Source organism: Pelmatolapia mariae, linkage group LG16_19, assembly GCF_036321145.2.
Source record: "Pelmatolapia mariae isolate MD_Pm_ZW linkage group LG16_19, Pm_UMD_F_2, whole genome shotgun sequence".
NCBI classification, from domain to species: Eukaryota; Metazoa; Chordata; class Actinopteri; order Cichliformes; family Cichlidae; genus Pelmatolapia; species Pelmatolapia mariae.
Genome location: NC_086241.1, coordinates 6,874,403 through 6,894,591, shown reverse-complemented (window position 1 = coordinate 6,894,591; position 20,189 = coordinate 6,874,403). Strand labels below are relative to the sequence as shown.

Genomic DNA, 20,189 nt, shown 5'->3' with positions numbered 1-20,189 from the left:
TGTGGGAAGAAGCTTCCAGGTGAAAGCAGAGCTGATGTTCCGATATGCTTTGAAGGTAAAATATTGAACCTTTTGCAGTAAATCTAATTGACCACTAGATGGAGACAAATACACAAGTTTCTTTTCTGGGATTTGATGTTAAATTTAATAAAAAAAATTCTCACTGGATCTCTAATACAAAGGAATAATGAACTCTGTAGATGTTGAAGTTTATCTCAGCTTAAAAAATATACAAGTTTTGCAACAACATTTTACAAACTTGTGATTAACAGGTATTTATATAATGAGCATGTCTTGATTAATCCTCATTTCTGACTCCAGTCATGATCATAATTTAACCGGACTGAATGTTTGATTTAACTCATCAGCAACATGTTTTTGGAGGCCAAAAACCAAAGGGAGACGTGGCTGTCTTCTCATAGACTTCCACAGGATCAGAAGTCTTACAGCGTCCGACGAGTCGCTGCCCCCTGCAGGCCATTAGAGAAAATGTAGCTGGCTTCTCTTTTATGTCTGAGTTTGAAATTCATTTCCAAGGTGTAATAAACAGTTGGCTTCATTCTCCTCGGTCCTTTTTGATGTGGTCATCCATGCTGTGAAGATCCTCACACTCCCTGCTTAGAACTCCTCTGTACACCTCAAATCGATGGTTCAGATCTTTCTGAGTGTGGATTTTGAACTTTGACCCTAACGCCCCGTCAGCTGAAGTGACTCCGTAGAAAACCCTACCGATCCGAGAGTGAACGAGGGCCATGGCACACATCACACAAGGTTCCCTAGTCACGTAAAGGTCGTACCCAGTGCAAATGTACGGCTGAGTGCCGTTCTCTGTCTGGGCCTCCGTTTGAACTGAGCTCGCTGAAGTAAACCTGCAGGCGGGGTAACTGTCAAAACCATAAAACCCACCGCCCTGACTCTGAGCTACAAGGTCGATGACGACCATGACAGCGTGATGAAGAGGGTGCTTGCGTCTGCAGTCGTGGCCGACTGCAATGATCCTCTCCGTCTTTGGGTCGACCACCACAGCCCCGATGGCCTCCATCCCCGCCACGCCTCCTTCTCTGGCTGCAGTCACAGCAGACGCCATGTAGGCGTGCATCCTTTCCTTCTGATGGTGGCTGAAGAGCTCTCCTCTCAGGGCGATTGTCACCTGCTTGTCCTCGTGAAAGGACGTGGGCCAGTGTTGGCTCGCTAACTCAAACTGGGGTCGGGTCAAAGGGGCACGAGCGGGAACCTTAACCACAAAAGGCTCGCCCAACCCGTTGCAATTTACTCCACCTGAGGGCAGCAGAGAGTCAATGCTAACCACCTGCATTTGTGGCACATCACTGACTAGGCACACGAGGACTTCCAGGGGGTGGGGTCTCTCCCTGCACGGCCGCACCCTCTTGACGTGCTGAAGGCCGCTCAGCGGGCAGAGGCTGTTCAATTCCCTGACGAGCCGAGACGTCTCCTTCTTGTCGAGGATGGGCGCAGCGTACACCTCCACCAGCTCGACATCCTGCGACTGCTCATCTGACAGGACTGGAAGGGCGACCCAGGAGTCGACATCACACGGCGAGCCTTTCCAGCGCTTCATTGGCGGCTCTGATTTCCCGGTATCGTCCTGTCAGCACATGACAAAACCTTTAGTTACTCATCAAACCTGGCTTCCAGCAGGGACGGCTCTCCCAGAAATCATATTTGCAGGGTTTCCCTCCAACCTTCAATGTTTTAACCTTCCCAGTGTGGTGGGAGTGAAGATAGAGATATTGACATTTTTTTCCCATAAATCAAGCCATGTTTATTAAAAAAAAAAACTGCTAATCTTTATTTAATAAATAATTAAAAATGAAGATTATTATTATTGATTCAAAACCATCCTCCCAAGTTGAGCTTATGACAAATATAAATAACAGGGAAGTTGCACTTTAAAGTAAATATGTAAACACTGCCCCCTGGTGGACAACCTACATATGATATCATCTCCATTATGTAGTTTCTAACTAGGAAACACACCTGTATGCACGTGACAAATTAAAAGGTACCGTGAGGGGTTTTGTATTTCTTTTATCTCTCGTTGATATCAACAATAAAACATGAAAACTCAAACTGACGTTCATTCACGTTTCTTCATTTAATCAAAACTGTGTCTTTATGGATTCAAACCACCTCGAGTATCTCTGGGTCCACGTTACTCTGACCTCCAAAATGTTTCACTCTTTCTGTTTAACTCCCTTTACGTGGTGGCGTAATAGCCAAAACTTGAAGTCATGCTTTTCTGATCAAGTGTTTCACACTGTTGTGGAGGAACTTTGACCCACCCTTTCTTTACAGCGTTGGCTTCAGTTCTCTGGTGTTTGCAGACATTAATTTATGCACAGACCTCTGACACTGCTCAGATGCAGCTTTGCTAACCTAAGCCGTGCTGCCATGTTCTTTTTAGAGAGAAAAGGCTTTCTCCAGGTAACCCTTCCAAACAAAGCATATTTCTTCAGTCTTGAACTTTAACCTTTAGCTGCCTGAAGCCGGTCGGGTCTGACATGGAGCTCTTGGATTTTTTTTCTCTAAGTATTTCTCAGTCTGACCTTGGAGTGAATGTGTTGGGGTATCTACTCCTGGGAAGATTGTTGGATTGTGTTAACACACCTGAATGCTCCAGACGATAGTTATTCCGAGTTCGTGTGGAAGCAATGAGGACATACTGAGTTTTCACAGCATTGTTTCTTCACTTTGGTTCAGTTTTTGTTAAATAATGAGACGGTGTAATGTGTCATGTTTTGTTGCTCATCTATTTAAATCATTTTAAGACCTGCTGATATGTAAAACCACAGGAATGGTCGTGCATGTTTAATCGCTCTGTCCAGTACTTCTAATGGAAGTTTTGCATGACCTGTGTGACTTTAAAGTTCAGCTCTTTGAGTATCCGGCCTCTGCTGGACTTTTAAACTGTGTCTCACGCCCCTGCTGGCAGCACATGGCGGTGCATCACTTTACTAAGACAGACTAACAGACTGGTGGAGGTGTTTGTAAGCAAACCCACGGCGCACACCGCTTATGGTCATATTTATTTTCATCTGTCACATAAACAAACATCTGATGAACTCCAAATAAATTATTCCAGGTGTGAAAGTGTATCAGATTAATTGATTCAAACATAAAACTTAAAGACTCAATGGTGATCAGTTCTGGTCGTTTTACACAGAGATGCTAAAATCCTTTTAATATTCGTTTGGTGAATCCATCTGAACTAAAACTCCATCACTGTGCTGTAGTGTCAGCTCTATCACTCTTCATCGCTTTCCCAGCATCAGCTTCGTCTTGATGACCTTGGGCACTTGCCGTATGGTCAGAGACACCCTGGTGCCTCGGTTCAGCTCCTCACCCGGTTGCGCCCCGGTGGCGGACAGGTTCACCACCTTCTCGGTCAGCGTGTCCTGCTCGCGCCCCTGGATGCCGTGAAGGAGGCGCTGGTACATTTCATCCTGCAGGATGAGAAGGCTTCGTGGCCTCACCAGAAGTGAGAACAGGAAGCGGCTCTCCTCTGTCTGCGGTGCGGCGCCCTCAGTGCTGCTGAGCGGCGTATAGAAGTCCAGCAGGGTGTGAGAGCCCAGGCTGATGGTGGTGACGGTGGGGTGGTACAGCGGCCCATCCTCGTGGGGCATGATCCCCTCTCCTGGTTTATACTCATTCACCAGCACGTGATTGGCCGTTTTCCCACTGAACGCGCCCAGAGACGAAATCTTCTCACAGTACGTCTGGAGCCAATCGGGAAGCCGCTCTCCCAGCATGCCTTTGGGGTGCGGTAACCCCCCCCAGTTCTGGAGCCTCCGGCCCGACAGCTGAGTCCACTTAGTCTTTGGAGACCTGTAGACCTGCTGGAGTAGGTACGACTCCTCGTCCTCAGATATGAAATCTGGAACATAATACGCTGTGGGCGGAGCTTCACTTACGACAAACTGCTTCAACTCCTCCAAAATACATGCTGGGCGCTCCATGCCTCCTTAAGAAAGTTAACATGAAACTCATTAAAACCCAGAAAAAATAAATAAAAATAATAAAGCAGTCTTTCTGTGGTTCACTAACATTTATATTAAATTAAACTTTTTTTAAAAACTAAGTTTTTGTTAAAATGAATTAAATACATTTATTTTATTTTAAAAAGGTACATTTTCAGTTACTTTTATACTAAATTAATGAGAAGTAAAGATGAATATTCTCTGCTGCGTTCCCATGTTTTTTCTCTAAAATTACAATTTTATCATCATTGAGATTTATTTCCCCTTAGACTTAAACTTACTTTAAAATTCAGATTTTTATTCATAAAATGAGGAATGAAATCAAAGTTGTAAACTTAAAAAATAAAACAGGAAATTCTGAGATTAAAGAGGTAGATTTACTACATGTAATTAATTACCAAAAACTGCAAACATTTTATGATATTTTCTGATAAAATTGTGACTTCTAGAATTTGTGCAGGTTTCTTTGAAAAAAACCAACCAAACAAACTAACTAACTAAAAATGTGTGACACCATAATCTCTGATTCTCTGTCCATACAGTTAGAAAAGCCTTTTTTTATCCGATGAATTTCCTCTCTGTGTCCACAGCCCATCATACACTGAGCTTCACTCAGACTGAATGATCATTAAAACCTCTCACACACTCAGCAGCAGGCTCTGCCTCTTGTTTGCTCTGTAGTTAAAAACAGAAAAATTCGAGAAAAACGAGAAAAAGAAACACGATGCTGCCTTTAAAGTCGCGGGTCACGCGAGCTCTAGTGTCGTAAAAACTTTTTTCTCGACATCCAAATCCGATGATTTTTGCTCAACAAAAAGCAACAACACGAAGCTTTAAAGTTAGTTTGTGTGTGTGTGTAATTGCTCATTAAATTAAGTGCTAAAACAGCGCTGCTTAAGTTTATGACTCCGTGAAAGAAAGATAGATAATAGTTTTATTTAAGTCAGATAAATTCTTATGAATATTGTGCCTTTGTAAAAGAAATCCTACCTTTCACATTAATATCACAAAAACCTGCTGGTTACATTTTTATTTCTTGAATTATTTACCGCGAGAGAGAAATCCGACATTCTGTGCGGCCACAAAGGCAACGCAAAGGCAAGTTTACTGTACGGAAACAGGCGATTTTAAAAATAATTCCGGGTTTAGAGGCTATTCGATACCTGCAGGAACTCTAAAAACGGCACACTGCGACGGAGAGCATGCAGAAGAACCTGATTTACCTGGTTAGACATAAATAATCTGATGAAAATTCCGTTTCTTCAGGTAAAATCCCAACAGCCCGACACCATCCGCGATAACGCATTTGTGCACCGAAATAAAATGTCCGGAAGAGAAAGAAGCGTCGACTTTTTGGACCTGTGCCTTATTTTTTCGAAATACGTTTTCTATTATTGAGTTTATAGAAATGTTTTAAGTAGTATTAATGCCAAATTTGTTGATTCGCCTTTTTGTTGTCAGTTTTGTGTTTTTAATCACATAGTTTGGGGTAGTCGGAATTATTTACATGTAGCACAGCGAGACGAAGCAGGACAGAAACTTGGATTAACCCACGTTTTTCTGGACAGATACAATTGTTTATCATGCTTCCTGAACTCTAAGAACGTATTCGTGGCTTACCATTATGTTAGTTTAAAGTCTGGAGGAACTGCTGTGAAGTCACCCTGAGGTTTTACCTGCTTGTCCTCACAGATGTGACTAGTTCGGGAAGATGTTCCGCAGTAAAGTGAAGGCTCTGAGGCTGCTGCAGCTCGGATACACACTCCGTCACACTGCTTCCTGCTCTAGGCTGGTTCTGGGCATCGAGACCAGCTGTGATGACACGGGAGCTGCTGTGCTGGATGAGACTGGCGCCATACTGGGAGAGTCTCTGCATTCACAGAAGGAGGTGCATCTCAGGTAGGTGTCAGAGGTCAAGGTCACTGCTTGTTAGGGGCTGTAAAAAAAACTGGCAGCGATCGTCATGGATAAACAGAGTAACCTGACATGCTCTCAAACCTGCAGGACTGGAGGCATCATCCCTACCGTGGCCCAGCAGCTCCACAGGGAGAACATAGAGCGTGTGGTCCAGGAGGCTTTGGAGAGGAGTGGCGTGGCCCCAAGCCAGTTGGCCGCCATCGCCACCACAGTGAAGCCCGGGCTGGCCCTGAGCTTGGGTGTCGGGCTTGAGTTCACTCGGCAGTTCGTGAGGCGGCATGACAAGCCATTCATCCCCATCCACCACATGGAGGCCCACGCCCTGACTGTGAGGATGCTCCAGCCCGTCAGCTTCCCCTTCCTGGTGCTGCTCGTGTCCGGAGGCCACTCACTCCTCGCTGTGGCCCGGGGAGTCGATGACTTCCTGCTTTTGGGTCACGCTCTGGATGAAGCTCCCGGAGATACTCTAGATAAAGTGAGACCGTAATGACATCCAAAACTAATTTACATGTTTAGGACAGACTAGAATGCCGTTATTTGTAAGTTCCGAAACACACACACTAGTCCCCTCTGTAAGGGCCTGTGGTCACTTTGTTAAGAAGTCCCAGATTTGAGACTAAAAACAGCGTTCATACACGACCCCTGATGTTCCAGGTGTGTCAGTGCAACGCAGAGGGCGGTATTGACTTGTTAGTCCAGGGTGGCAGGAAGTGAAGATGTGTGTTATGACCGTTACAAGCATTTCATCAGAGCGGGGCTGAGAGCTACACTGAGGTCATTAACCCGGCCTTTGTAAAGTTATCAAGGTGTTGTCCACATGATGAATTAGTTTTGTGACATTGCCACACACACCTGTGGGGACCAGTTAGTATGGTGACTGCAGACTGAGAAGTGTTAAAGACCCTGCTGTCTGATAGACTCAGATACAGGGAGACAGATTAGGATTTGGGATCCTGGAGAAGGAAGTCCACAAAATCAAAAGCACAAGAAGTTGAAAAAATCTTTCACTTCCAAAAAACAAAATCCTGATTTTTTTTTCATGTCCGTAGTGTGTTTTACATGAAAGTGATCCAGGATAGGGACCACTGGGGAGGCTGGGCTCAGGAAGGATCAATGAGAGAACCTTGAGTCCTTTCACAATAAGAGCAATACTGAAAATGAGACAAAAATATTTTTTTCAGTCTTCATATATAACCATTGGGGAGATCTTTATCTCCCCAATGGTTATTCATATTCCATTAAATGAATTAAATGATAGATTTTTGTAATTGTACACATTTACTTCTTACAATTTAAGCCCAAAGAGACGTGCTGACAGATTTCTCAAGATAATTCATTGATTAAATGTGTAGTTACATTTCTGTATACTGGCAGCAAGAGGTGTTTCACTGGTCCAGCCCACATGAGATCAAAGCAAGAGAGTTGCTGGAAGTTTGAGAAACATCAACAGCCTCAGTTCTCTATGCAGATGAAACTTTTTGTGACCTACAGGTGGCGAGACGTTTGTCCCTCGTCAAACACCCGCAGTGCTCCTCACTGAGCGGAGGCCAGGCCATAGAGCTGCTCGCTCGGGACGGTGACAGGACGAAGTTCTCTTTCAGGACACCAATGGGACAAACGCACGACTGCTGCTTTTCCTTTGCTGGACTCAGAAATCAGATTACGATGACGATAATGAAAAAAGAAGCAGAGGAAGGTACGAGCCCCGTTTCTCCCATAACACCTGCAGCAGCGATTCACCTCTGACTTTTAGGCTCTCCTCCCCTCCCTCTGTAGGTGTGGAAGAGGGGACGCTGCTGAAATGTGTGAATGATATTGCAGCTGCCGCTCAGCACACCGTCGCCGCTCACCTGGCGAAGCGCACACACCGCGCCATCCTGTTCTGCAAGGCAAACGGCCTGCTGCCGCCCAGCAGCCCCACCTTGGTGAGTTTGCTGGGATATCCCCACCCACCTGCAGCCAGTCAGAAGAAAATTGTCTCAAAGAAGGATTATTTTGAACTGTGAATCATGCAAAGCTGAAATCTTTCCCCAGGTGTTTTGTTTGTTTTTTTTAGAATGGTTTTAAAGCTTCCTGAGCTTAAAGTGCTTTAACCTTAACTTTTCTTTCTATAGTCACATTCACCTTTCAGTCTCAGGATCATTACTTATTATACTTTACCTTATTTTGTCTCATGTTCACTGGTGGATGTTCATATTAAACAAGATCTAAATTTCTGGTAATGAGGTCAGTTTCTGTACAAATAATCCTCGGGAGCCAAAGATTTCTTCCATAGATTTAATAAACATGTCTCTGTTTGTGCTGCTTTCTTATAATGTGTTCACAGTGAAAAGAATATAGAGTAAAACCAGTCCTTTACTTTACATTGATTTACGTTTAGGTGCTTTCTGGGGGAGTTGCGAGCAACCAGTACATCCGAAAAGCTCTGACGATTGTCACGGAGATGACCGGTCTGCATCTGATCTGCCCTCCTGCAAAGTTCTGCACTGACAACGGAGTGATGATTGCATGGTGCATTTACTGTCCTGTCAGCCAATCGAATTTAATTTTCTTAGATTAGGATGAGAAAAACATTTTCCTTATTTTTCATTTTTAAAACTAGGAACGGCGTGGAGCGGCTGAGAGAAGGAAAAGGGATCCTGGCTCCAGATGTTGACGTTTGCTACGAGCCAAGGTCAGTTTATTTATTCACGAGGTTTATTTTATTGTTCTTTTAAGTTTTCTTTCTAAAGTGTTTCCTTTTTTCCCCCCTCTGGTTAAATCGACACTGGCTCATTGATGCTGTGTTGTAGGGCCCCGCTGGGCGTTGACATCACAGCGGAGGTGAAGGCCGCCGCGATCAGGCTGCCACCCTTAAAGATGAAGATCCCTAGCTGATGGAAGTCATTGTGATTTCCCAAAGCAGTGTATAACAGTACTGTATCTAAAAAGGACATTATACAGATATTTATTAATAAATATTTTTTCTGAAACTGTTTTTTTTTTTAAAAGTATTTGTTTTATTCATTGAAAATAAATTTTTGTTTACTTTTAAATGTTTTCATATTTATTTATAAACGTTTCAGTAGCTAGATGGATATTTTTTGTCCTATTGATTTATTAGTGAGGTACTTTTTTTATTTATTTGGATTTTGGCACTCTCAGTCCTCTAAATTAAGGTGGCTGAATACAGATTTTCCTCCTCTTCATTCCTCTGTTCCCTCTGCATACACACAAAGACAGATCTGACCACACCAAGACAAAAACAGAATTTTATTATCAGTTATGTTCACGTGTGTCACAGTTCATTCTTTTACACACAGATGTTTACCGACGTGGTTTCTGAGAGAAACACTGCTGATCCGGGGATCTGTGAGGCCCGGAGGCAGCCAGGATCCTCTGAGCTGTTTGTTCTTGTGTTCATGTTAAAAGACTTTATCACATGGCTGATTGCAGGACGTTGTGCAATCCTTCGGTTTTGGCCGAAAGTTGAATCAAAGTTCAGAAAACTTGAAGGGAAAAAAAACCTTTAAATGGCAAAATATATAGTGGTGTTTGCACATTTTCACAGGTGCTGCACATATTCTTATTTTCAGACTGAACTCGAGCTCGCTCAGCTTTACTTGTTGTCTGCTTCCTAAAGGAAAAATCCGCCCTAAAACAACATTTGGAGCTCAGCCTATCCTACAAAGCAGGTAACTTGGTTAAAGTTGGAGGTTTTCAGCAGTTCACTTCTACCATGAGTGCACTGCCATGGTAATCTATGCTGCAGATATGAAATCACCACCTTCTGACCAATCAGTTCTCCTGGAAATCTGTCACCATTCCTAGAAGATCCCTCAGACCTCGGAGTGCAAACAGCAAGAGAGTCTAAAGTTTTTGTCTTTATCTGATGACCGCAAGTAAGAAATGGAAATTCTTGGAAGCAAATTTATTACTCGCCTTTCTGCCTGTTTGCTACAAACAATTCAAAGTCAACTTTATTGTTCTGAAAGTTTTAAGATCGTAAAACAGGGCGGCTAAGCCATGCGCTTGCACACCTTAAAGGCTTGACCTTTTTGCCAGTTTGAATTTTTTTTCTATTTATTCTTTACTTGCTCTTAGAACATTAAACAGTTCAGGTTGCAAATGAAAGAATAAGGCTGAGACTGTCCTACGTGCATCCAAACAACTTAAAGGAATAACTAAATAATCTTCTGTCTTAATGGAACAGCTCTGAGTTTTCAGAATTTTACTACCATACGGCTCTTTTCTTCTCACACTCTGCTGCTGTCATGTTTCCATCGGCATTCGCTGCCAGTACACCTGTGCACGTTCATGAGTGGTCATATCTGAGCTCTTTCATGTGAGCATACTCATACCTAGACTGATAAACCCCAGGATGACTTATCAAGACGATAGCCACCTAGCCTGATTAGGTTAAGTGAAGCCAGATAAGGAAAAGATTGCTTCGTAGAAAAAGGCCCCAGAATTTTAATCCCATTTAGTGTTTCCATGTCACTATTGATTATTTGGGGGGCCTCTTTTACCCATTTTCCACCGGAAGCAGCCCTCAGATGTTTCCTCCTCAGCCCAAACTTCTGTTAGAAACCACAGACTGTATAGAAAATGGTCTGAAAGTGCTTTAAACCTGAATTTGTTTCAGCAGTCACCAGAGGGCGCTACCTGTGGTTTCACAAAGACAGGCCCTGTGAAATCATGGGCATGCTTCAGCTTTAACTTATTTCTAGTGAAGAGCAGCCATTAGCCTTTTATAAATTTCAAAGACTTTATTGGCAAATATGCAAAGAGCTCCAGGCTGATCACACTTGTGTGGGATTGTGCTGGTCCACCTGGTTTTTCATGGACTGACCATTGATTATGGATCAGATTAAGATTTATGGGGTTTCCAAGCTCTTGAGTCAACATTTTAAGCTGTAAAATGTATAGACTGTCACCAAACTGAAGCTGATCTTTCAGGATACTTTTACTGTGGTCAGTCCTTAAAAAAAGCAGATGGACCAGCAGTAGCAACGGCTGATTTCAGAGTAGCTAAGTCCATCTTTTACACGGTCTAGAAACACTGGAATGAAGGGTACTCACACCAGTGACGATGTGGGCTGGTTCTCAAAGGCAGAAATGGCTTCATGTCAGTGGGAAACAGGTAACAGGTCACTGGCCCATGATTTCCACCGCAAACGTTTTCCAAATCATTACAATGACAAAATGGGTCAGAATAACCGCTAAAGAGGAAGAAACTCCCTCACGTGCTCGCTTCTGCAGGCCTGAATTTACATGTTCAAAAGGCTTTGCGGGAAAAACAGGAAACTCCCAGATGAAGAAGTGGTGAGTCTGTTTGACGGAAAGTGGCTGAAAAAGTGTACACATCTAACAGTGGAAGTGTGTGTGTGTGTGTGTGTGTGTGTGTGTGTGTGTGTGTGTGTGTATTCCCTTTAGTTTCCTCTCTAAATAACACACAAACTAAAAAAAACCAAACAGTGCTAGAGCTCATCGTGCTGATAAATGTTATACTCCTTCGCACTGATCACGCCATCTCTGTCGCCGTCGTTCTTGTAGAAGATATCGTCTATAAGCTTCTCATAGAAAGGGTCGTCACGCGGCTTCCCCCCTTTTTCGTACTCCAGCTTCAAATATTCTTTCACCTGGAAACACAGAAACACCTCAGAGTTAACTCTGAACTTTAATAATACTGCCCTCACGCTGTGCCTGACAGGAAATGTATCACACACATATATATATATGTGTGTGTTATAGAAATCTCGGCAGCTGGTTCTTCTATTTTCTTTCAGTATTACCCATCCAGAAGCTTCTTGGTACTGCAGTTAATAATTTACAGATAAAATAGAGATAATGAGCATAACATGCAGCCTTTATTCTTTATGAGGCGACTATATGTGAAGGAGTGGAAATATGCACTATGATAAACATGTAAGGTACATAATCTCAGGTAGGGCTGGTGAAAACAGGTTGACATGTTACTGCACTGGCGGGATTATTATTCACATTATCAGGTTTGGGATAATTTAAATTTAAACCACGAGATCAGCCTCTGCAGAAGTAAAGACGCGGGTTTATTTTAAGAAAACCATCACTTTCTGTTCCAGATCACATGATAGGAACAAGATTGTGTCTGTGAGTTTGCATGAAACTGAAGCCTGCAGGAGATTAGCCGATTCTAACGTAAAGGGACATTTCGCCACAGAATCACATATTTTTACTCTGGACTGTAGATTGATGGCTCTGCATAGACTGTCCTGGTGTGAGAACTCAGCTGGCTGCACTCACCAGCCACTTCATTAGGTACAGTTGCACTTCTTGATCTATCAAATCAATCACAGTTGCATGTAGGCATGTACACATGGGGAAGAAAGGTGATTTCAGTGACTTTTAATGTGGTATGGATGTTTCTGAGTGTTTCAGAAACTGCTGATCTGCTGGGATCTTCCTGTACAGCCATCTCCAAATAACCTTGTTAATGTCTTAATTACTTAATTTTAGGAACCCCAGTTTTTTGCCTTTAATGCCACACGTTTACCCACATACACCAGAGTAATAGAGTCGTATGCGAAAAGAGACCAACTAAGCACATTTCATGCAGAGCTGGATCCTGTTTTATTACATAACAATCATGTAGTTTGTTGTTTCAGTTTCATGACTGATATTACAGAGAAACAAATTTGTAGGAAGGTATTTCCTACGCATGTTTAAGCTGCACACACACAGATACGCAGTTGGGCCAGGTACTAATTTGTATCTCCTAATAACCCTGATTTTCAGCATGAAATAAGCTCATTCTGCTCGACTGCTTATCTGGTTCTTAAGATATGATGACCCTGTTTCCAGGCTCTTGCCTTATTAATGTGCTGCAGTTTTTTGTCTTTTCACTTTTCTATTCAGTCATTTAGGACTGAAGGTGCATTCGGACCTGGAACTGAAGACTGATGTCAGGCTGAATAAGTGGAATTGGGATCGTCTGTCATCGGATTACAGAGGACTTATCTTATGATAGAAAGCATGAGCTGAACCAACTGTGTCCTTGCTTCAATTGTAATTACCAAGATATAAAATAAAGTTACCTCTGCCTTTGAGAGACTCTTGTCTTTATCGAGGTCCATCCTTCCAAAAGCCTCTTTGGTGCGTGGTCCCTTGGACACAGAGAGGACCTCCACCTCAAAGACCACGGTAGCATTAGGAGGCACCGGACCTGTTAAAAACATCAACATTTTAAATGACCGATGATTCATTATCATTGAAGAAGAAGTTTATCAGATTGGTGGCTCAGCTACTGATTTCAGATTTTTGTGCTGAGTTGAATAAAACAGCAGATACCGACAGAGAAACATTAATCACTGAGTAACATGGTAGTGACTTTAATCAGTGCAAAATATAAAGGCATGAAAGTACGCAGTAGGTTTGGTGCATTGTTTGTACTATCAAGCAGAATAGATTTGTGTTTAAAAATGTGATTTGAGAGCAAAACTATAGACGCTGCTCTGACGCTTAAAGAAAAATATGTGCTGAAAATGTGAATCTAAAGGTTTACACAAGTCCCAAGAGACCAGAAGATTTTTTAAATTGATCTTATGTAAAAGTTCATGTACGGCTGCTTACGTCTGTTTTTACCCCATTAAATTACACAATGCAGAAAAAGTCTGAAGTGTCAAAACTGCAGTTCCTCTAATGTCCACTTGAAGCTCCAGCAGTGACTCAGTCTCCATACACTTCTATGTTAAAATGTCCAGACTTTACAGCAGAAACAAACACGTTTACATCCTGATACAAAATCTGTTTTGGTCTCCATAGCTAATTCCCCCCTATGTCACAGCTCTGCAACACACAACTGCATCTTCAGCATGAGTATGGACATTACAATCTGTTACAAAAGACACGATGTTAATGAAAGATGTGAACATGATGGGACCAGGTATACTTGTGGAACTCTGTTTGCAAATCCAGGGTGGTAACTTCAGGCACAGGAAGTCCTGCTACTACCATTCACAGCAATATTAACCCAAAACTTCTAGCCTCTGGCTCCACCCACTAAATTAAATTAAGGCTAAGTTTGTATTATGTGAGCCGCCGCCTCTAATAGTAATTATCTGACAAATAATATGGCTCGTGTTGTAGTACAATCTTCCTCTTCAGTGTTTACAAAGTGAAATTATGTTTGGTTTTTTTTCATCAGTCTGTTTAGTGGCTGTTTGAGAAAAATCGTAAGTCCATGTCCATGTTTTTGACCCAAATGTTTTATTGTTACATATTATTCTGCAGTATCTTTAGATTTTCTCACATTATGCTTTAGATTACAAACCATTTCTCTTTTATTGCCTAATAAAGACACAAAGGTACCTTGGCCAATGACTGCCATTGGTTAAAATCAAACAAGATAAAATATGCTTTATACGAGCAAGAGAGCAAAAGAATATTAGATTGACATGCAGTTAATGTACCGAGAATAACAGAGGGTACAGAGAGAAGAATCAGTGAAGCTCTGTTTCAGTGTCTGTGGGTAATTATAAAGCCAACTAGTGCAGGGGGCAACTAAAACATGCACTCTAATCAGAAGAAACATTTCTTTCACACCCAAAGGGTGAAATGCAACATCCCAGACTGAACACACCACTATCAGAGGACTGTAGTTAGTATTAATCAAAGAATCACCTGTTACTTCTCCAAAGGTTCTCCAACACACACAAAGAAGAAACAAAGAGGAGACCTTTAAAGATCTTTGCATGCTTACAGGACATGCCATGTGGAGAAGAGTAGCAAACACTGCGAGGGATGTGATCTCCCTTCAGTTAAAGGGCTGTAAAAGAAGATAAGACAGCATGAAGGTAGACCTGCAACAATCAACTAATATCACACAAAACAGAGTTGAGAAAACACAGCATATGTATGTATGTAATGAATAATAAAAAAGACAGATGCTGCTGTAGCTCATTTTTGAAGCAAACACTAAGATTTTCTAATGATTTCCTTAAACTTAATTTCTTCAACGCTTTCAAATCACTGAAACAAACTCAACTTACAGAAACTCAAAGCTCATGGAAAACATTTTTATTTACATCTCAGGACTTTTTAGTTATTTGTTTAAAGAGGTGTCCACATTTTTACACAAGTTGTACTTCTCAACCTCTGAAACAGTCATATAAAGGCCTCTATGGGTCTTCACAGTCACTTCTTAAAGCAGTGGTTCCCAAACTTTTTTTGCTGGGCCCCCCTTTGTTTTACAAGAAAAATGTTCGCGCCCCGCGCGCGCGCGCACGCACGCACGCACGCACGCACACATCCTCCAACCACACACACCCATATTTTGCTCCATTGCGGTTTCTTTCACACCTCAAACATTTGGTAAACAATTAAGCAAATACAAGTAATCTGCAATAAATTACAGGTGGTAATAAAATAAACTACTAACTCTTTTACACTACGTCCACACCTACACGGGTATTTTTGAAAACGCAGCTGTTTCATCCACACGTAAACGGCGTTTCGAATCACCGAAAAAGGAGATTTTTTAAAACTCCTTTTTTGCGTTTACGTGTGGACGAGGAATATAGAGTTCATCACACAACGTCAAAGGTATGTGCCTTTTTTCACGTCATGCTGTGCGCACGTTATTGTTTACATGAGATGAGTTGCAGAATGGCAGATAGAGACAAAATACTGTTAATCTTACTATCTTCAGGTTTTACACGCTTACATATACACATGCAGTTACTGTCCCTCTATTTAGAAAGGCAGAGGCGTCAGGGTGTAATTATTTTACGTGTAGTTGTTTTTTTCCTGTGTAATAATATTCAACATTGCTATCAATACATTTTTCAAAAAATGCCTCTCTGTGCAAAATGGGTTCAAAAACATAAACAACTGTGGGATACTGTTTGTCCGGGATTGAGACAGGGGGAACAAATCGTGGCATGATCAGCCTGATATTATTTGTATCCCACTGTAACTTTACTGTATAAAGAGCTAACATCTCCAAAATGTCAGGAGTAGTTAGTCATTACAACAAGTGTTTGTGAACTAAAAATCAAGAATGTGGGATACTGTTTGTCCGTGATTTGAAGGGCCCAGCGCGTGCTCCCGACGAAGGGAAAACCAATTATGCAGGGGAGACCTACCTTGGCACTTGTGCAGGTGAAGCCAAAGGGAAGATATGGTTCACCATATTTTCTAGTCTTTGGCTTAGAATGAAGTTGGTTTGGAAACATATTCAGCGATGCTTCATCTCCTGCTTTGCGTTTCTGTGGGCACCCCCAAGCGTTTTGTTTCCCCCCCTTTTCATACCGCGCCCCCCCTGCAATGGCTCTGCGCCCCCCCTAGGGGGCGGGCCCCACACTTTGGGAAGGTCTGTCTTAATGGATTATTGGACCCAACAGAAGCACACAGACAGAAAATAAAACAGGACCGAGAACTGAGCCCTGGGGAACACCACAACAGGAAATGATAGAAGCAACATGAAATTTCCCCTTGTGGGACTAATAAAGGTAAAGGTATATCAACTTAAAACTCAGACTGCTGATAACCAGTGTTGGGTAAGTTACTTTAAATTAGTAACTTAGTTACATTACTAGTTACTTCTATCAAAAGTAACTCAGTTACTTCAAGTTACTCGTTACTTTCAAAGTAACTAGTTACTAGGGAAAGTAACTTTGGTTTTACTCAGAATTCTCTTGTTAATGTGTTGCTTCCGTAACTGGATACCCAACAAGATTGCCAGTCTTCTAGCTTGCTTACTTGCCACAAGTGCATTGTGCCACCTACCAACAGAAAGGAAAAAATAATGTGCATATTTCCACGAGAGAAATCCCACGCCTGGACTGTCGTTGATCGCCGCCATGATTCTAGCCTACGTCACAGCGTCATGTGCTCTTTTTACATCCAACACGAAAACTGCAGTCATGGTGCTTTCAATTGTACTCAGAACTCGGAAATTCTGCCTTCCGAATAGGAAGATGTAGGTAACACCAGGCTGCAAATGAGCTGCATACAGAGCTGGACTGGGACAAAAAAAATCGGCCCGGGCATTTTGACTAGAGACCGGCCCACCATTATAGGAAAAATCATAAAGCCTTTGAATGAAAACAAACGCTGTTGTGACAGTGATGTACACTGTTCTGATGGTATATATGTATCAATCTATCAATCGTTTGTTGTAAGATTCAGATAATTATTTTTTAAAGCTAGATATTTTAAATGAGAATAAGAAAGAAAAGTATTTCTTTGTGCCCCCCTTTCCCTGTTAATGCCCTACCTGGTCCCCCTGGCAAAACTTTGCTAGACCCGCCCCTGCACAGTTACCAGCTGTCAGCTACGTAAAAAAAGGATCCTGGTGTTATTTGTCTCTCAGAAACAGTTCATAACTTCCCTTCAACTCATTCATGTCACCTAAAAGGTAAACCTGTTTCTCCATCACCTGTTCAGCTCTGATGATTCAGTAAGGACATCTCCTGGTTTCATCTTCATGTTTCCCTCTCACCAGATAACCAAACCGATATCAGGACCAGCAGCTTTTACAGCTGTGGCTCCAGCAAACATCAGCTGATACTAGAAAGTAATATTAAATAAATTCTAACTACAGCTGACCAAGCTTAAACGTGCTGCTGTTGTTTAACGCGACCTCCGCTGGTTTCCTCTTTCTGGCGCAAAGTGGGCAATAAACAAACAACAGAGACTGGACTTGCGACAGGTAAGCCGATCAGCTGATCATTAATCAGTTTCATGATTGAAGTAGAAATAGGAGAGGGAGGGGGACAGAATGAGAGAAGAAGAAGCAGCTGTGCAGCTCCAGCTTTGTGTCTTTTTCATTGTAGCTGAAGTCCAGGACAAACTGTGTTCCTTTTCAGCTCAATACGAAACCCGTAATATTTTCTGTGAATACGAGACGATTTAGGGGACGGCTGACAACTCTAATAATTAACCTTATGAACAAAATAAAGTTCGACATCAGTAACATCATAGCACCCACCCAGCTGTATAGAAACTCCGTCATGCTAGCTAGCACGCAGTACGAAAAAGTCAGCATAACGAAAATAAACGGCACCTAAACTTGGTCTATATCTGACCCAGATAGACTGCAGGTCATAACTTCTTACCTGAAGTTCAGTTCACCTAACACTGGGACCGGCGGCTGCCTCGGGTCTCTGCTCCTCCTGCCTCCCCTTTCCCTCAACCACCTGCTGGCCTCCACCACTTGCTTGCTAATGTTACTGAATCTGTGGAAGCTCCGCGATAGCCACCGCAAGAAGTAACGAATAACGACCCTATCTAAACCCCAGTAACGATTAACGCGTTCCTGATTTTGGCATAATAACTAGTTACCGTGCTCGTTACCACAATAATAACGTAGTTACTGTAACGTGTTACTTAATAACGAGTTAGTCCCTACACTGCTGATAACCTTTTAAGGCCTAACCTTGAGTATAGATGAGTTTTAATGATAAAAACCTTAAAATCACATCATCACCCCTGTGGGGAAATAATCAGCACACCTACCACCACCTAGATGTTTTTACCTTTGCCCTTTTCTCCAAATGCCAGGGTTGATGGGATGGTTAGTTTTCGCTTCTCTCCAGGACACATGCCCATCATCCCATCATCCAGTCCCTTAATGACTTGTCCCACACCCAAAACGAACCACTGAGGCTGTCCATCTCTGTCTGTACGACTGAAACAGAAATAAAAGCAGAGACAAAGAACATCAACAATCTTTGAATAAGTTTGACTAAATGTGCACTTTAATTTTGGTTGCTTTAAACTTACAATGAGGAATGTTTCCAATCCCTTTACACTTTAATATACTTAAAGCTTAAATAGAGCTTCAGCATTTTAAACACACATTAAAGAGGACTTTAGGATTAAGTATGCATTCATTATCGCTCCAAATTAACATCAGAATGACACATAACTCTGTTTTCAAAGCACTGACCTGCAGTAAAACTGGGAACCATCTTTGGCGAGGTACCCATCGTAGTGAGCATTGATCAGATCTCCTCTCTTGCTCCTTTGGCTGCACTCCTCGGGTTTAAATAAAACTTCAGTCTTCACCTCTCCGTCCAGCTCCTCTTCAGCGGCCCAAACTGGCCGCAGACTCAGCCCTGCGGACACAAACAGGCACACTGTGCAGCTCAGTAACCTCCACATCATGCCGCTTTGCATTCGTGGCAACTTCTGAAAGTGACGTTTGAACACTGAGGAGGACGTAGGAGACGATGGGCCGGGCTACCCCGAGTTCTGACTGCCAGGGGATTCAAACTGGGTTGGAGAAACTGCGCATGCTTTTCCTGACAGACTATACCGAGGGCAGAAATGCTCCTGCCAGCAGGTACTTGGCTGCAGAATTATTACGTAAATAAAAACAAACAAATAAATAATGTAATGTTAATTCTGCTTAGTTTGCGCCTTTTTCCTGAATCCACTGAAATTTTGCCTGAAGAAAAGCAATGGCTCCACAGGCTCAATATGTATGATAATAATAATAATTTTATATAATAATTAAAATGCTCAAAATCACAATCATTAATTAAAATCTAATTATATATGTATAATTTTAGGCATAATTGCTAATATGTAATAATCATTATTATTTTGTTATTGTTATTAATATTATTATATTGTTATTGCGTACAGCACAATAATAATAAATTGAAATGCACACATCATCATTATTATTATTATTATTAGTAGTAGTAGTAGTAGTAGTATGTGCTTTTCTTTTCTTTTCTTTTTTTTACAGTGTGCCAAGTGTATCATCTTCTCTTTCAAAATCAGCCCTCTGCATCTCCTCCTTCACGACATCCATTTCCCATAACTTCATGGGAAATACTTGATGCTCTTCTAAGCTGCCCTCACGTCATCAACTTTATCCATCTGTAGTTACTATGGTTCTGCACAACACTTTTGTTCTTGAAAATCAGTGCCTGTACACTTAATAATCTGGTCAAAAAGTCAACTTCCCTCTATCCTGGACACCTTCAAACCTCCACAGATATGTCATCTGGACCAACTACATTTCCACTCTTCATCCTCTGCTAAGCTGCCCTCACATCCTCCTCACTAATCTTCTGCACTTCCTGATTCACAAACTGTCTTCTTCTCTCATTTTCTTCATTCACCATCTCCTCAAAGTACTCCATCATCTCAGCACACTCTCGTCACTCATTAGTAGATTTCTGTTAGGATTAATTACCCTAACCTGCTGCACGTCCTCTCCAGCTTCATATGCCCTGCCAATCAATACGAATGCTTTTCTCGCTCCTTAGCGTCCAGCCTCACATACAACTCATTATACGC

The 20,189-nt window shown here is 42.1% G+C and overlaps 4 protein-coding genes across 4 annotated transcripts; 1 reads left to right on the top strand and 3 right to left on the bottom strand.

Moving 5' to 3' along the window:
* Positions 1 to 136: 136 nt before the first annotated feature.
* On the bottom strand, positions 137 to 1,759 carry adat3 (adenosine deaminase tRNA specific 3). Its single transcript, XM_063498228.1, has one exon. It carries the CDS (start codon positions 1,577 to 1,579, stop codon positions 557 to 559), a length of 1,023 nt encoding a protein of 340 aa, XP_063354298.1. The 5' UTR covers positions 1,580 to 1,759; the 3' UTR covers positions 137 to 556.
* A 105-nt stretch (positions 1,760 to 1,864) lies between these two features.
* alkbh6 (alkB homolog 6) lies at positions 1,865 to 5,316 on the bottom strand. Its single transcript, XM_063498229.1, has 2 exons — positions 5,222 to 5,316; positions 1,865 to 3,982 (listed from the first exon to the last, which is right to left on the bottom strand). The coding sequence occupies exon 2, from the start codon at positions 3,975 to 3,977 to the stop codon at positions 3,273 to 3,275; it is 705 nt and encodes a 234-aa protein (XP_063354299.1). The 5' UTR covers positions 3,978 to 3,982; positions 5,222 to 5,316; the 3' UTR covers positions 1,865 to 3,272.
* A 206-nt stretch (positions 5,317 to 5,522) lies between these two features.
* On the top strand, positions 5,523 to 8,843 carry osgepl1 (O-sialoglycoprotein endopeptidase-like 1). The gene is made up of 7 exons (XM_063498829.1): positions 5,523 to 5,897; positions 6,003 to 6,390; positions 7,407 to 7,611; positions 7,692 to 7,840; positions 8,296 to 8,426; positions 8,518 to 8,589; positions 8,708 to 8,843. The coding sequence occupies exons 1-7, from the start codon at positions 5,710 to 5,712 to the stop codon at positions 8,790 to 8,792; spliced, it is 1,218 nt and encodes a 405-aa protein (XP_063354899.1). The 5' UTR covers positions 5,523 to 5,709; the 3' UTR covers positions 8,793 to 8,843.
* A 316-nt stretch (positions 8,844 to 9,159) lies between these two features.
* Positions 9,160 to 19,079, bottom strand: fkbp7 (FKBP prolyl isomerase 7). Its single transcript, XM_063499085.1, has 4 exons — positions 18,826 to 19,079; positions 18,413 to 18,564; positions 12,971 to 13,098; positions 9,160 to 11,536 (listed from the first exon to the last, which is right to left on the bottom strand). The coding sequence occupies exons 1-4, from the start codon at positions 19,053 to 19,055 to the stop codon at positions 11,375 to 11,377; spliced, it is 672 nt and encodes a 223-aa protein (XP_063355155.1). The 5' UTR covers positions 19,056 to 19,079; the 3' UTR covers positions 9,160 to 11,374.
* Between the last annotated feature and the right edge of the window lie 1,110 nt (positions 19,080 to 20,189).